This window comes from Monodelphis domestica, chromosome 8, assembly GCF_027887165.1.
Source record: "Monodelphis domestica isolate mMonDom1 chromosome 8, mMonDom1.pri, whole genome shotgun sequence".
Taxonomy (NCBI): Eukaryota; Metazoa; Chordata; class Mammalia; order Didelphimorphia; family Didelphidae; genus Monodelphis; species Monodelphis domestica.
Window position 1 is genome coordinate 91,823,220 of NC_077234.1, and position 17,358 is coordinate 91,840,577.

Consider the following 17,358-nt stretch of genomic DNA (forward strand, 5'->3'; position numbering starts at 1 on the left):
TGTATATTACCAGCAGATCTATCCATCCAGCCCTAAAATATCTCCTGAGAAAGGTATCTCAAGCTCAGTAAATCCAAAAGTAATCATTTATCTTCCCAAATTCCTTCCTCCTCCACCTCCACTTTTCTTTATTTCTGTTGCTTGAAAAAGTTTCTTTAATTCCTTTTTCTTTTATTCATTTTTATATGATTTTTCTTATCCCAGATGTTAAAGATGACCTTGTCTGCACTGACTCCAAGAAGTTCAGCCACACTAAATTAAAAATGTGTTCTGTGGTTCTCTTTTGTCAGGGTGCCACCATCAAGCGCCATGAAATAACAGGAGATATCATGGTAGCCAGGATAATCCATGGAGGACTGGCTGACAAGAGTGGTAAGTTGGATCTTTGGTAGTCTGTGAGTGTGTGAAAACTAAATAACTTCACTTTTCTCTCAACCTTGCTTTGGGATCAAATGGTGATCCCTTGGGAACTGAAGAAGTGCCCTTGAGTAGCTTAAGCAACCATGGAACAAGGTCACTCCAAGGGATCTTGCTCCTCCTCTCTAGCGTCTTTCTCTGCCTTCCCTGCCTTTAAACATACATATCCTCCATCTTGAAGATGCCTGCTTTATCCTACTGCCTCCTTCTAGTGACTATCTTCTTTTGTTTCTTCCATGAGGTCAATCCTCACCTCCAAAGGTGGGCATATCCCAAAGCTCTTTCCTAAATCCCATATTTATCCTTCCTTTCTTTCTTTAGAGAACTTATCCATGTTGATGCCTTCAATTTAATGTTTCAATACTTTAGTGAACTGGTGATCTCATTCATATGAGTTTTCCATCCTTTGGAACAGATTGAAGATATACTTTGGTTATGAGGCACATGGTATAGTGAATAGAGTGCTATACCCGGGATCAGAAAGATATGGTTTCAAATCCTACCTCAAGCACTTATTATTTACTATGTGATCCTGGGTAAATAAAATCACTTTGTCTCTTCAAGGCTCAGTTTCCTTATCTGCAAAATGACCAAATAACCTCTAGGGTCCCTTCCAGATCTAAATCTGTGATTGTGAGCTACTTTGAAATTGTGTCATTCTTATTCATGTCTTTCTATAAATCCTCCAAAAAGAGATCTACCCAACTTATTAGGAATCTGCCTTGGTTCTTACGTTGAATGTTTTCATAATTTCAATATACCTTGTAGACCATCCATCTTGTTATTCCTCGCTCCCCTCCTTTTTTGATCCTAAGAAGCCTCGATATGATAGTATTGATAGTATTTCTACTTTATAAATTATGATAACAGCAATATCTACTAGGAGATCTGCCATATAGTTTGGGCTAGTTTTTCCCAAGGTCTTTGCCTCTGCAGACTAGGTTAGTTTTTCCTTAAAAACTTTGAAGCTGTCCTTAAGATTTAATTAGTCCCTGTGTACTAAGACTTGAATCATGGGTGACCCCATGGACCATAGCATTCCAAGTTCTTCTTTCTTCCACTACCTCTCAAAATATGTTCATTGTTTATTGAATCCATCTCTCTCTCTCTCTCCATCTCTTCCTCTGCTGTCCCTTTCTCCTTTTGCAAATAATCTTTGTCACTATAAAGATCTTTTCCAGTAAATCCTGTCTTCTCATCATGTAGCCAAAGTATTTAAAATTCACCTTCAGTATTTGATCTTCCAGTGAATAGTGTGAGTTAATTTCTTTCAGTATTGATTGATTCCATCTCCTTGCTGTTATAAGGATAAATTAGGAATTTGGGATAATTTAGAGTTTTGGTAGTAAATCCACCTTAGCTTAGCTGGCAATCAAATGGTTTACTAACAACAGCAACCAAACCCTGAAGAAGATAAGTGGATCCCATTCTCAACTCTACACTGTTCAAGGGACCCTCAAAAGTCTTTGAAAGCATAATGAAAGCATTATGAGAGGCTATTGGCAGAACAAGGGAACTGATGATCAGGTCTACTCTACTTTATCCTCATCACACCACACCTGGGGGATTGTGTTCCATTTGAGATGTCATGATATGAGTAGAATTTGACAAGTTGGAGTGAGACCATGGTATAAAGGAAAGAGCACTAGAATTAGAATCAGAGAACCTGAGTTTGAAACCCAACACAGCAGTGTACCTGTATGACCTTAGGCAAGCAACTTATATTCCCTGGGCCTTTGTTTCTTCATCTGTTAAAAAAAAGGGGGGGAGGGGACAGCTAGGTAGCTCAGTGGATTAAGAGCCAGTTCTAGAGACGGGAGGTCCTAGGTTCAAATCTGGCCTCAGCCACTTCCTAGCTGTGTGACCTTGGGCAAGTCACTTAACCCCCATTGCCTAGCCCTTACCACTCTTCTGCCTTGGAGCCAATACACAGTATTGACTCCAAGACGGAAGGTAAGGGTTTAAAAAAAAAGGGGGAGGGGAGGAGTTGACCTAGATGATTTCTAATTTCCCTTCCAACTTGAAATCTATTATCCTGTGATATAGAGGATGACCAATAAGGTAAAGGGTTTAGAAATCATATTATACAAAGATTAGTTGAGTGAACTGGAGATACTTAGCCTAGAAAAGAGAAGGTGGGGAAGGAGTATGGAATGATATGTGACTTCAAGTATCTGAAGGCAGTTGACTTATTTCCTCTGGTCCCAGAAGACAAAACTAGGAGCAAGGCAGGATAAGGAAACATCTTTTGCTATCCCCAACTGGAATGGCCTCAGGCAATTGTGAATTTCCCTTGGTCACCAAAGGTCATTAAGCAGAGTGTATTAAAGAAAATTTCTTTTCAGACATAGTGTGGATTAGGCATTCCAATGGATCTTTATGATGTGCTTTGATGTTATTCACTTCTGTGAAAAAACTTCTTTCCTTCTTTTTCACCCATTTCTGTTTTTGAAACTTTTCCTTGTAGCCTTGAGAGCCTCAGGTATTCTTCTCGCCTACCCCAACCCCAAACCAATCACCCCATCTTTATCTTATGTTTCCATTTGTCTAGGGCTGCTCTGTGCTGGAGACAAATTGGTGGAAGTGAATGGCATTTCAGTAGATGGACTTGAACCAGAACAAGTTATCCATATCCTGGTATCAGTCTTTGCTTTCCTTTTCTTTTTCTTTTTTTCTGATAATTTAGCTAGGGGATGTTGTGGAGACAGAACTAGGCCAGTCAGGAAAACCTGAGAATAAATTTGGCCTCAGACACTAATTAGCTATCTAACAAGAACAAATCACTTAAACCAGTGGGGTCAAGGAAACAAACAAAAAAAGAAGACCCTACAGAAGTATATTTGAAGGATGCATGTTGATTTCGTTTTTAAATGCAATGTTATTTATGTTTCATGGTGTTTATATTCATTTTGTTAAATATTTTTGAATTATAATTTAATCAAATTCAGGTATGCACACTGAGTTGTAACCTCTTTTTTGATAGCTCTGACTTAAATCTCTGACTCAGTTTCCTTATTTATAAAATGGGGTTAATAATAGCACCACCCTCCCAGGTCATTGTGAAGATTAAATGAGATAATATATGTAAAAGTCTACAAACCTTATAAGGCTGCTACATGTATATCTACATACAATTCTCAGGATGGCATGGAATATGAAATAGACTTTAATGGTGACTTGTGTGTCTATCCCAATTTCTCTCTTCAGGGTCTGGTATTGTTGCTGTCATTTTGCATCTACCAGATCTAAATCCCACTGAGGGAGGATAGATACCCTGATTCCTTTTCCCCTAGAGAAAGAGGGAGGAAATATAGGAAGACAAGGAATAAGGAAGCAAAAGGAATTCATGAGCTCATTAAGTATAGCCCAAAGTAATTCTATGAAGTACTATGACTATATTTATTTGACTACTTATGATTGCTGTATGTAGTGGTTACTGAGGTCTACTTGTACTAGATTGACCTATTTGTCAAGGTTCTAGCTCCCCATCTACATTAATATAAAGCCCCCTAACCAGTCCTTTCATGAGAAAACTAAAATACATGAGAGGAAACTAGGAAGGAGATTTTTAAACAATTTAGTGAACCAATATCAATACTAAACAGATAGGTAGTGAATGATAGAATGTCTAAATTGATAAAAGTTAACTAAACTACAGAAAGATAGAGTAACACAATAATAGTAGAAAACTGTAACATTTCTCTCTTGGAACTGGATAGATCTAACAGAAAGTGTAACAAGATGGGAAATTGAGAACTGAACAAATGGCTAGTGACTTTATAGCTGATAGGCATGGAATCTTCTGAATGGAAACATTAAAAAATATTCATATTCTCAGAACCATATGGCATAGTTATAAAAATTGATCTTGTATGAGGACACAGAAAAATTATAAGTGAATGTGTTTAATTTACTTTGTTAAATATTTCTTGAAGCTCTGTGTCCACTCCCCTTTTTAGTTTTATTTTTTATTTTTCATTTTTAAATTTTGTTTAATTAATTAAGTTAGACTATTTTTCCATGGTTACAAGATTCTTGTTCTTTCCCTCTCCTATCCCCACCTCCCTTCCATAACCAATGCACAATTCCGCTGGGTTCTACATGTGTCATTGATCAAGAAATATTTCCATATTACTGATATTTGCACTAGCATGATTGTTTAGAGTCTGTATCCTCAATCACATCCCCATCAACCCATGCCATCAAGGAGTTGTTTTTCTTCTGTGTTTCTCTTCCCACAATTCTTCCTCTGAATGTGGATAGTGTTCTTTCTTCTAGGTCTCTCAGAATTGTCCTGGATCATTGCATTGCTGTTAATAGAGAAGTCCATTATATTCGATTGTACCACAGTGTATCAGTCTCTGTGTACAATGTTCTCCTGGTTCTTCTCCTTTCACCCTGCATCAATTCCTGGAGGTCGTTCCAGTTCTCATGGAATTCTTCTAGTTTGTTTTTCCTTTGAGCACAATAGTATTCTATCACCAACATATACCACAATTTGTTCAGTCATTCTCCAATTGAAGGACATCCCCTCATTTTCCAATTTTTTGCCACCACAAAGAGTGCAGCTATGAATATTTTGGTACAGATCTTTTTCCCTATTATCTCTTTGGGTCACAAACCCAGCAGTGCTATGTGTGCCCACTCGTCTAACCACACACACTAATAGATCAGGTCTCCAGAGTTTAGCTACTTCTCTAATCAGAGTTCTGGGATTTCTGTAGTATTGTCACATGCAATCCCCTAACCAGTATACTCCCTAAAATTTCCAGATTATATTTCTCCAATATCATCCAACAAGTGATTATTGTATCCAATATTAATCAACCAGTTCACATCTCTAATCTGCCAATACAGTCAGTAGTCCCTTCTCTTTAATTTATATCCATAGAGCTGCCTCAGGCACAAAGATATTACAGAGCCTTTGTGTATCAGAGGAGGGAAACAATAAAATTAATATAAACAAAAACTCTATGAAAATGTAATCAATATGAGAAGCACAAGAAAAAACACAGATTTAAATGGAGACTTTATGATGACAGCCTGAACAATCAAAAGTCAAGTAATAGAAATAATAACTATGTGAAAGATAATTATTATAATTATGAAATAATGTGCCAACATTTCTGAGATACAGATAATATAATCTTCAAAGAAAAACTATGGTGTCATATATAATAAGAACATACATTAACACAACAGAGAAAATAGAGAATTGATTAGTTGAATTTTCTATTTAGTAGTAGTCTCTTGGTAACGGAGGATGACGATTGTCTTTGTGCACTTTCATCTGTGATGTAGATGAGTGTGCACAAAAACACTTGTGCGTAAAGGAGATTTAAGTGGAAAAGTCAATGCACAGGGACAGTCCCACCCTCTCGGCGTTGGAAGCCTGGGTCCATTGGCACGAAAAATCATTACACTTGGAGACTTCCTCAGCTGCATTGGATGGCCGTGTTGTCTTTTGTGCTCCAACACGCCCTGAGCGTGTTGGATAAACTGTAATATTTAAAATAGTGGAAGCCATAAGCTGTACAGATAAAAGAGCATTTGGCTTAAATTGTGGCCGCAGAAAATATGGTTTCAAGACAGTGTCTTGTTTTTAATCAAAATATAAAGTGGTCGCCAGGGGAAAATTCCCAAGTATTAAATATACCCAAGTCAGCTGGGTTTTATAGAGATTTTAATTAATACAAATGAGGAATTAATGAAAGGGAGAGAGAGAGAGAAAAAGGAAATAATGAGAAAAGGGCTAGATCAGCCTAGGCCAGCATGAGCCAGCATAGGCTGAAAACCCTAAGAGAGAGAGATCAGTCAGTCTTTTATCAACTCACCACAAGATTTGTCCAAGCAAGATTCTAGTGTTCAGAGAGACACCAGCTCAACATTGGCCAGCTCAATCTCCAGAGTGAGTTCATTTACATCCACGATGTAAATGATAAAATACTTGTCCTCTGATCCAAAGAGAACCAAAAGAAAAACAGCATTTTTAGATTCAGATTTTGAAAAATGAAGTCGAAACATTCTACCTTTGCCACCATAAACATTTTTTCATTTACCAATATCATCTACAATATCTAGATCATTTTTTTAAGTTATTATTAAAACCCTTACCTTCTATCTTAGAATTAATACTAAACATTGGTTCCAAGGCAGAGCTTTTTAATCATTTCATCTTCAGAAACTGTCAAAAAAGGTTGAAGGCACTTGTGATATTCTGGAAGGGACAGGAGAAAACCAACAAATAAACAACAAAATAAATACAAAAAATCAATCTGAAATATCAGAAGAGATATATGTAAGTTCAAAAACAAATGACTACAGAATTGGAAAATAAGGCTAAAAACTGGTTCATGGAAAGATTTTTTAAAATGAGAAATCTATAAGCCAATCTGACAAAGAGAAGGAAAATTAACTTAATAAAAGATATTCATGATGAATTCACAAGATAAAAGAAATAAAATATGTTTGAAACTACTATATACCCTTACATGTCAGCAACACTGAGAATTTAGAAGAAAGAGTTATGTGAAAAATATGTAATATCTAAATTAACAGAATACTAAATCAAGATTTTAACTCATCTTGGAAGAGGAAATCGAATGAGCTATAAAAGAACTATCAAGAAAAATCTTTCTAGTTCAGAAAGATATATAGAATAATTCTCTCAAACTTAAAAAATTAATATACATATTATACAAATTCTCAAAATTGAGAAAAAAATTATACCAAACTCCTTTTATGAAATAAATATAGTATTGATATATAAAGCAGAAAAGGATGAGATCATGAAAATAATTAATAGTTGTTATAGCTAATATTTATTTATATCTTTAAAGTGTGTGTGAAATTTTTGTACATTGTACATTTTGTCCCATTTGATCTTCATGAAAGCCTTGTGAAGGGCAGCTACTGGACTGAGTGCCAGGCCTAAGAACAGGAAGTCCTGTGTTCAAATTTGGTCTCAGACACTTCCTAGCTATGTGATCCTGGGCAAGTCATTTAACCCCCATTGCCTAGCCCTTACCACTCTTCTGCCTTGGAACTAACACATGGTATTAATTCTAATATGGAAGGTAAGGTGTTTTGTTTTTTTTTTTAATATAGCATACAGAAATACAACTGCCCTATATATCCCCAGATCAACAGATTGAAAATGTTCTCATTGGAACCCAAACATTAAAAGTTTGGTTCCAGAAAGTCCAAGTAATTTTGAGTATAAAAGGCAAAGAGCAAGTTGGTTTTCCCACAATTTCCATCTCATGTTCCTGATTGATTCTAAGATGGAAGGTAAGAGTTAAAAATAAATAAAACAAGAGCCTTGTGAAGCAAATACTATTGTTGCCAGTATTTTACAGTTGGGAAAATTGTGGAAGAGTGAGATTAAGAGACTTGGGTAGGATCCCCCAGCTAGTAAATATTTGATGTAGACTTTGAACTCAGATTTTTCTTTTTTTGTTTTGTCCTTTATATACTACAAATCTAGAAATCAATATCATAATGAATATTAATTCAAAAAATTTAATTAAAATCCTGGTGAAAAAAAGACTACAACAATTATTCCAATAATTAATTCATTATAATCATATTGGATTTAAGCATGGTTTAGCAGTAGGAAAATAAGATAAATAATATATTAAAATAAAAACACCCCCAAACTCATGACTATATCAATAGCTATTGATAAAGCCTTTGACAATGTATAGTATTTCTTAAAATCTATGACACATAGGCATAGAACCTTTTCTTAATGTGATAAATAGTATCTCTAAATTTAAAAGCTAATCTTATGTGCAATGGGGAAACATTAGAAGCTTTTCCAGTAAATACAGAAGTAAAAGAAATATATTCCTTTTCCTGCGGTTATTGGTCATAGTTTTAGCAATAACAATTAGAAAAGAGAAAGAAATTAAAGGCATAAAGATAGGCAAAGGAGAAATGAAACATTTTTTTTCTGATGACTTGGTGATTTACTTAGAGAATTGTAGAGAATCAACAGAGAAATTAACTTTTAATAATCAGTAGCCTCAGAAGGATAACTGTATTCAAAATAAATGTACAAAAAGCAATAGAATTACTATATAGTAATAGCAAAATCCAGGATGTAATAATAGAAAAGTCCCATTCAAAATAACCATAAGTATGTAAGATATCGGAGGATCAGTCTAATAAAGCACTCTCAATGCTCACAGAGGTAGAATTACAAGATAATACACACAGATATAGAATTACAAAATGACAAAATGTTTCTCAGAAATTTAAAAACAACTTAAATAACTGGAGGAATATCCGATGCTTCTGTCCAAGCCATGTCAATATAATTAAAATGATGATACGCCTTAAACTAACTTACATATCTGGTGTTATAATCAAGCCACCAAGGGTTTTTGCAGAGCTGGACAAAACAATAATAAAATTTATTTGGAGGAGGGGTCTGAAACTGTTGGGGCAGATGTGAAGAGACACACCATGGAGACTGGGACACATGGCCCACTTGGGATATTGACCAATGGATGAAGGAGATGAAGATCTTAGTTTGGTCCTCATGAACTAAAATTCCAACATAATGCTGGGGGCCAGAGAAAAACTCAGTTTTATGGAACTAGGACCAATCTATTAGAAGTTGATTATAATTTCTCCTCTTGAAATTTTCCAGGCTATGTCTCATGGCACAATCATGTTCAAGGTGATCCCGGTTTCTGATCGCCCCACCAGTAACCAGACAATGGTAAGACTTCAATGAATCGTTCTCCAGGTTAAATTTGCCACCATAAAAATGGCCCAACTGCATCTGATAATGGTGTCCTTAGCTCCTAGTGTGCAGGGATTATTTCTTTTGGGGCTTCATATCCCCAACATCTGGGCAGTAGGTGGTGGTGCAGTGGAATCAGGAAGATGCATTCTCCTGAGTTCAAATCTGGCCTTAGGCACTTATTAGATGTGGGACCCTAGGTAAATCACTCAATCCTGTTTGGCTCAATTCTTCATCTGTAAAATGAGCTAGAAAAGGAAATGGCAAGCTGCTCTACTATCCTTGCCAAGAAAACCCCAAATGGGACCATGAGAAGTTGGACATGACAGAAAAGACTGAATAACAAAATTCCCAAAACCTAGTGTAGTGCCTGGCATGTGGTAGGCACTTAATAAATATCTTTTGAATTTAATATTTTTTACTCAGAAACTTGATTAACAGAGACAAAATTAACAGGCATAATATTGGTAATTATATTTTTTTATATACAAGCTAAATGCACACGAGATTCTGAAACATGAAGATTATTATTTCTAGTAACCCCATCCTTAATACAATTAATCATTCCAGTGTATTATGACACTCAAGTGCCATCAACTAGACAAATAGGGAAACAGGCTGTTAACAGGCAAGATGAGGAATCAAACAATAGAAAGAAGAATTGATCAAGGAAAGACACTGAGAGAAATGTGCAATTTGGCTGAGCAAAACGTCTCTTAGTAGTTATGGCTGTCATTGGTAATTAGTCTTAATAATCCCAAATAATAGGCATCATCCTGATTCAGAATTGAATAAAAAATTAGAGTATTGTAGAGATATAAACCTGCTGTGAGAAACCCTTTGTGAGTTTATCATAGTATTAAAGAGTTTGGATTCTATTCAAACAAGAATAATTAATAGAGCACTTTCTAGTTCTATGTTGCTTCACATACCAAATGTGTTGCTACAATGGCAAACTCAGTCTAAAGGATAATACTCAGGGATTGTGAGGGTCTCTTGAGAGCTTTTAATAGGAAGCTCTGATTATTTGTACTAATTTCAAGGCTTGAATCTAGTGGAATCTTAACAACTTAGAGCTTGGTGCTATTTTTTAAAGCTCTAGGTAAAAGAGAGGAATAGAGAAGGGTATGAGGGCGGAGGTAGGTGTCTGCTTTCATGCCTATATCACTTACTGCCCATCCTTTTGGGAGAGAGTCAGAGATTTCCCCCTCCTCTCATTTTCTAAGTTTTATGAATAATCAGTGGCCTCTGATAGAAAAAGGAGTAAAATTGGACAGAAGAAATGGAAAAAATTAGTATGAAGCAATGAATAGAGGTCCAGAAGAAATGATTTAGACTTGTAGGTAAAGGTTCTTTGATGGTATAATTGTATGCTTTTCACCAGGTCTATGTTCGAACTATGGCCAAGTACTGCCCCTGGGAGGATCCCATCATCCCTTGTGCAGATGCTGGGTTGCCATTCCAGAAGGGGGAGATCCTCCAGATTGTGGATCGGAATGACTCTCTCTGGTGGCAGGCCAGGAAGGTCTCTGACTTTGGTACTTGTGCTGGTCTTATCCCTTCCAATCACCTTCTGAAGAGGTAAGGGTATTGATTGCTTTTAGACTTTAACCACCAGGAAAACAAAGGGTTTTATTTGGGATTTTATTGCATGTAAGATGGAAGAAAGAAGAAGAGTAAGAAGAAAAGAAGAGAAGGAGGAAGAGGAAAGGAGAAAAGAGAATAACTCTTTTAACGTTAGATCACATGGAATGTTTCTACCATGAGTCTTAACTTCTGGTCCTCAGCTTTGCAGTTCAAAGCTCCATTTTGTCAGTTTACCATCTGATCAGAACCTCAGGAGTAATTTACCTAACCAGACTCACAAGAGACATATTGATGAACCAGAATGCCAAAATTTATTAATTTACATGGAGCAATTCAACTGCCAAACAGACTGGGGCATTCATGTTAGCTGTTCAGTGCAGTCTCCCCAACTAGCAAAGTCTGTTTGGGAAGCCACATTAATGTGAGAAGCCTTATTGGAAAGTGTAGAGTCAAAGTAGAGAATGTGAGGTGATCATACAAGACATTGCTATAAAACTCTGATATTCAGGAGCATACATGTCTCCCAGTGAGATGGGCTGCAATACTTGGATTGGCCAGTCAGAGTATCCTATCCCCTGAACTGTAGGGAAGACATGTTGACCAAATTCTTTGTCACTCACCTTTTTCATTATCTTTTGTCAGTCACCAAAAGTTTCTGCCATTGCAATTTTCTATTGTGATGCATTTATTTGTTGAATGAATGGGAAGCCATTTGGAGTCAAAGAGTTTGGATTTGCTGACTTTTTACCTGTTCTACCTGTGTGACCTTGGGCAAGTCATTTTGTCTATAGACCCTTGGGGCATATTAAAGAAGAGACCTGAATTTTGGATTAAAGTCCTGGTTCTGCCAAACACTATTTGTGAACCTTTAAGGATATCACTTAATTTCCTTGCTTTTGCTTTCCTCATCTGAAATAAAAGTGGTTGGATTAGACAATCTATCAGACTGCTTTTGGCTCTAAATCAATGGAACTCCTCTTTGCCTCAGTTTCCTAATTTATAAAAAGAGGATATTGAATGAATTAACCGCTAAAATCCTTTCCAGCTCTAGATCCCAAGATATAATGATAATAATTTAACAACAATAATATTTGACATCTATATCCTCAAATGCTCACATGGATCTGTGATCTCATTGATTTAGATGTTCTCTTCAAGGATGCAGATCACAACTAATCGCAACTTGGCTGACCTGTGGGATCCTTGTCTTTGTCCTCCTGGAAAGTCATCATAGGAATATTCGCAAAGTGTTGGAGACCTTCTTTAATGTCTTTTAACATTGCACAGATAACAGCAGAGCCCTCCGGTCTTCCATATTTTATCCCTTGGTCTTGACATGTCATGACCAGCCCATCTCCTCTTTCTGTCATACATTTCTCTGATTGCATCTTTTACTTCTATTCTTCTACAAAGTTCTTTATTTCTATATGTTGTATGTATATGTATGAATATAATATGTAGTTCTATATGTTACCCTTTAAATACCAGAATGCAGGTGACTGCCTACTTCATCTATATCAATTGATCAATATCCAGAACAGCCCGCTCCATTGGTGCTTGAACCAGTTCCAGGGTAGTCAAGATTCCTAAGTCTACCCCAAGGACACAGGTCTGGTGTGGATGAGTCTGAATCAGAGAGGGGTTCCAGGAGCAAGGCTGACCTTAGATATTGGTACCAACATACTTTTGCCCTTCTCTCCTGTAATAATAATGTCTTATATTTTTGTAGCATTTTATAGCACTGTTCCCAGTTGATTGTTACAACGAACCTATGAGGGAAGAAAGACAGTTATAAATACCACCATTTTGTAGATGAATAAACAGGCTCAGATATATTAAGCAACTTGCCCATGATCAGACATAGGCAATGGACATACTAGTCAGTAGTCAGGAAGCAACTAAAAGCAATCAGGAAGACATGGAATCAGGAAGGTGAGTCCAAATCTCAGTTCAACACTTACTAGGTGAGTAGTCCTGGGCAAACCACTTAATCTCTGTCTGCTTCAGTTTCTCCATCTGAAAGAAATGGAGATAATAATAGCACCTACCTCTCAGGGTTGTTATAAGGATCAGATGAGATAATATTTATAAAGAACTTAATGTGTGCCTGGCACATAGTAGGCACTATATATACATTTTTATTTCCTTCTCAAAAAAATGGTTTAATTAACTCACTTGCCTCCTTCCCATACCCCCAAGGGTAATAATTCTTGACTTTTCTCTGCTCCAAGATAGATGGATAAACAACTATTTGCAAAATCTGTTATCAAGGTTAAGATAGAGTTTATATTAAATGATTGATAAATTAATTGATAAATTAATAACAGAGGATCAAAGGAAAGAGTACAAATAAGAATTATGTAGCAGAATTTTAGCATACTAATTCTGTGTTGATTTAAGTGAATTAACTCTGTTTCTCCTTAAAAAAAAAAAGACATTTTACTGCCAAAAGCATTTTGCTTGGAAGAATTATTTTGGATTTTATTTCATCTCTGCCTCAACAGAAATGGAAGCACTATTTGTATTCCTAGAGATTATTTGACATGATGATTATAGGTTTATGGTATTAGAGCATTAGGCAAGAGACAAACAGAAGGAAGGGGTCAAATCCTCATGTAGCCTGTGGCCATTCCTGAGTCTCTGACCTCCCCAGACCTTAAGTTCAATCTTGGGGCATTTAAATAATAACTGTGGCTCATTTTTGAGATATTTTAAATTATGTTAGAAGGTGAAGAAAATGAAGAAAAATGAATTATTTTATGACTTAAGGAGTCTTTTGTGCAATATTAAGGATGGCAATTGAATTAATTTTGATAAATAATAATATATGTTATTTGTAATAAAAGTAATAAACTAAATTTCAGTTCCATTTAGCACAGAATATATTGAATTTAAGAATGTGGCAAATGATATGGCATTGTGTTAATGAAAAGACTGCAGTTTTAGGGATCATAGCTTTATAAGATTATAGATTTAGAGTTACAAAGGCCCTTAGAGGTCATCAAATCCAACTCCCTTATTTTATAGATGAGGAAACTGAGGCAGAGAGCTTAAATGGTTAAATGATTGCCCAAGATCACAGCACTTTTAAGTGTCTTGATCACGATTTAGACCTCAGATCCTCCCAATTCTAAGTCCTGTGCCCCAGTTTGTTTGTTTTGTTTTGTTTTGTTTTTTGCTATGTAACTAGATAAACGTTTTATGACAGAAGAAAGAAAACAATATGTGAATTTAAGAGATATATTCTTCTTGCCTCGTGTTTAGTTTCAACTTCAAGGCTATGACATCCAATGTGCCTGGAACGTGAGACTTTTGACAAGTGGGCCTGTGTTTCTCAGTTGTTCATGTGTTTTCAAGCCCCTCTCCTCACTCTCTGCCATTCAGGACTGTGCCTTGATTTTTTCTATAAAGGCTGACATTTAAGGTTATTGGAGTTTTTTAGAAGAGACATTTTTTTTTCATGTAACAGCTATTTTGCTGGGCTGCTTGCTTTTCCAGTTGCTGGGTTATTAATCCCCAACCTGTGCAGGTAATCCCCTTGAGCTAATAGCCAATGACACTGCTCTGGCCATTAGCAGGTGGAACACTTGCCTAAGAGGACAAAAAGCTCCACAGGGAAGGTTGGAGGAAGAAGTGAGTCCCCAAGAATCAACAGCAGGTCACATGGGATATATCGGTCTAAACGTAATTTCTAGGATTCTTTTTCTTATATTCCTGATTGTTCTTGTCAATGAGAGGATTTTCTCCTTCTGAGGCTGTTGTTAGAGCCGATAGAATCATTAATATTGTGAAATTCTGAATCTGAAAAAATCTTCTAAATCACAAATTCTTACCTGAGGTCCTTGAACTTAAAAAAAATTCAATAAATGCATTTAAATATGACTGGTTTCACTTATAAACATATATTTGAATGGTTCTCAAAGTGTGTTCCTCTCTAGGTCACCTTAGCTAATGAGCTAAAATTGAACATTAAGACTGGTGCTAAGACTAGGTGATAATTGCTTTAATCGCATTTTCCCATTCATCTCTGATTTCAGAATGCCAGCAAACTTCTCAATCCATTCAGCCACAAAATGGATATCTTTAGGGTTCGTTAGGCTTACCTGAAGCAGACTAACAAATTTGCCAGCATTGCCTTCATCTCTTGGTTATAGGTGACTTCCAGAGTCAAAATTGAAGACTTCAGTCTCTCTCTTTCTTTGATATACATTGGGAATTACATCGATTGAGTCCAAATGATGCTTTTTATATCATTTGGAAAAGACTCTGCAAGATGAAGGAGCCGATTGCTTTTCTTTGACAGAGCCCTATGATATATCATCCACATCCATTAAGTAATACATAAGATGCTTTAGTTCAATGCCTTCTCTTCAGAACCTAATAGGTAAAAAAAAAGCACGACTGAGAAGGCAAAGTCTGAGTTAATTTGATTTATTAGCAAAAGCTTGCAATTTGCAGAGAAATTCGGTTGGAAGTCCCTCCACAGACTGAGAATCCTGAAGAAAAATTCACAAGGATTTTTATAGTAAATGTACATTGACTATTTTTAGATTTAGGGGCTTTCCAGAGTTTGAGGGATTCTGATTGGTTGCATCCACCTGCATCCCACAAGGCAGTTAGTGATACAGGGATGGATGGTTCCCCTCAAATGGTTTGTTTAATTTACAGGAAAACTGAACTTTAACTCAGGAAAACAAAGCTTAACTCAAGAAGCTACACAACATATCATCAATGATACAAAAAGGAGTCAGTATAGTTCTCTCGCTGACGTTTGTTTTGTTGTTGTTGTTGCTTTGCATAGGAAACAGCGAGAATTTTGGTGGTCTCAACCTTTCAAGTCACAGACCTGCCTCAAATCAACCATATGTGAGTGTGGGTTTCTTTTCTCCAAGGCAAACAGGAAATACAATCATTAATGTGCTTTATGAGAGAAGCAGTCTTGGCCTTGATTGGGGCTGACCTTAGCTGTAAGTGAAATATGTTATCTATATGTAAGTTTAAGGGTTATTGGAAAATTCTTCCTTTCTCTTCTCCTTCCCCCAAAAGATTGCCCCCATTAACTTCTCAAAAGTTAATTGATTGACTAAAGCATAGGACTCAGATACTTACTAGCTGTGAGATCCTAGGCAAGTCACTTAATCACTGTTTGCCTCTGTTTCCCCAACTATAAAAATGGAAATAATTACAACTACCTCCCTCCTGGAGTCTAAAAGGGATTTAAAATGAGATGTTTGAAAAGCACTTTGCAAACCTTAAAGTGCTATATAAATTGTAGCTTTTATAACTATTTAGAAAGTCTGATGCAGTTGGGATGTTGGATATCTTGTTTCTTTTCATTGACTTGTTTTTACTTTTTTAATTACCTGCTTCAATCGTTTGTGGCCAGGGAATACAATGGCAGAAGGTAAGATGTAGTACCTACCTGCAACCCAATGTCTCCTTGGAATTTACTGATGTTTTCTTCATTTAATTCCATTCAAATCAATCGGTAGAATGTCAGCTCCTGGAGGGTAGGGACTATTTCATTTTGGTCTTTGTAACCCCATGGCCTAACACATAGTAAGTCTTCATGGATGTTTATTGATGGATTATTTAATAGTCCTTTTTTTTTAAACCCTTACCTTCTGTCTTGGAATCAATACTCTATATTGGTTCCAAGGCAGAAGAGTCCTTCTGATAAGGCTTGAACTGGCTGCCTTGTGAGGATTCCAAAGTTGCCAAAGACTCTGGAAACTGATTTTCTTTTCTTTCTTCCACTTTCATGGGACTTCCTTTTCGTCCTGCTCTAGATGATAATTTTGCCCTTTTACACACACACACACCCCCACCCCCCGTCTGAGCTAGCAAGAAATATGGCTCTTCTAATATTTAGAGACTTGGTCCTCCTGACAAGGAAGCTTCATTGGGACATTTCATGTCTCTTGGCCCCGGGTGCGACTTTGGCACAACAGTTGCTAGTTATATCATTGAAGAATGCCTCAATTCAAATCCGCTTCTGACACATTCTAGCTTTGTGACCAAGGGCAAGTCATTTAGCCTCCTGTTGTACCAGGGAACTCCCTAATATTATAAATTACAGATAATACAATGGGTCACTTTTCCCACCTTCAAGATGCCTAAAGTAGGTTTGAGGTTTAGGGAAGGTTAGTTTTGCAAAGACCAGTTAAAATCCAGAGGTAACAGTATAGTAGATAGAGTGTGGCATTGGAGTCAGGAAGATGCATCCAAGTCCTGCTTCAGATGCTGACTACCTAAGTCTCTGGCCTCAGTTTCCTCATCTGTAAAAGGAGGGGGGGTGGATTCAGTGACCACTAAGCTCCTTTGGGATGAGTTTTATTTCCAGCATTTATGATTTCCAAGTGGTTTCTTTTTATGCTCATTTATAGAGGAAGACATCAAGATTGATGAGAAGATTGTGGAAGAAGGTAAGGAGAGCCATTCCTAGCTAGCTATGTCATCACAAGGAGACACCTCATCATCAGAGCATGCTTCCTTCCTTGTTCCTTCCTTCCTTCCTTCCTTCCTTTCTTCCTTCCTTCCTTCCTTCCCTCCTTCCCTCCTTCCTTCCTTCCTTCCCTCCTTTACTTCCTTTGAGCCTTTCT

The 17,358-nt window shown here is 36.7% G+C and overlaps 1 protein-coding gene across 1 annotated transcript in view; it reads left to right on the forward strand.

The window, feature by feature from the left end:
* Window positions 1-17,358, forward strand: part of MPP4 (MAGUK p55 scaffold protein 4) — a 61,240-nt gene that overhangs the window by 21,057 nt on the left and 22,825 nt on the right. The window contains exons 10-16 of the mRNA XM_056808494.1: window positions 291-372; window positions 2,969-3,054; window positions 9,074-9,145; window positions 10,554-10,750; window positions 15,558-15,622; window positions 16,143-16,160; window positions 17,143-17,181. Of these exons, the coding sequence (XP_056664472.1) occupies window positions 291-372; window positions 2,969-3,054; window positions 9,074-9,145; window positions 10,554-10,750; window positions 15,558-15,622; window positions 16,143-16,160; window positions 17,143-17,181 (559 nt within the window). The remainder of the gene's footprint in view (window positions 1-290; window positions 373-2,968; window positions 3,055-9,073; window positions 9,146-10,553; window positions 10,751-15,557; window positions 15,623-16,142; window positions 16,161-17,142; window positions 17,182-17,358) is intronic.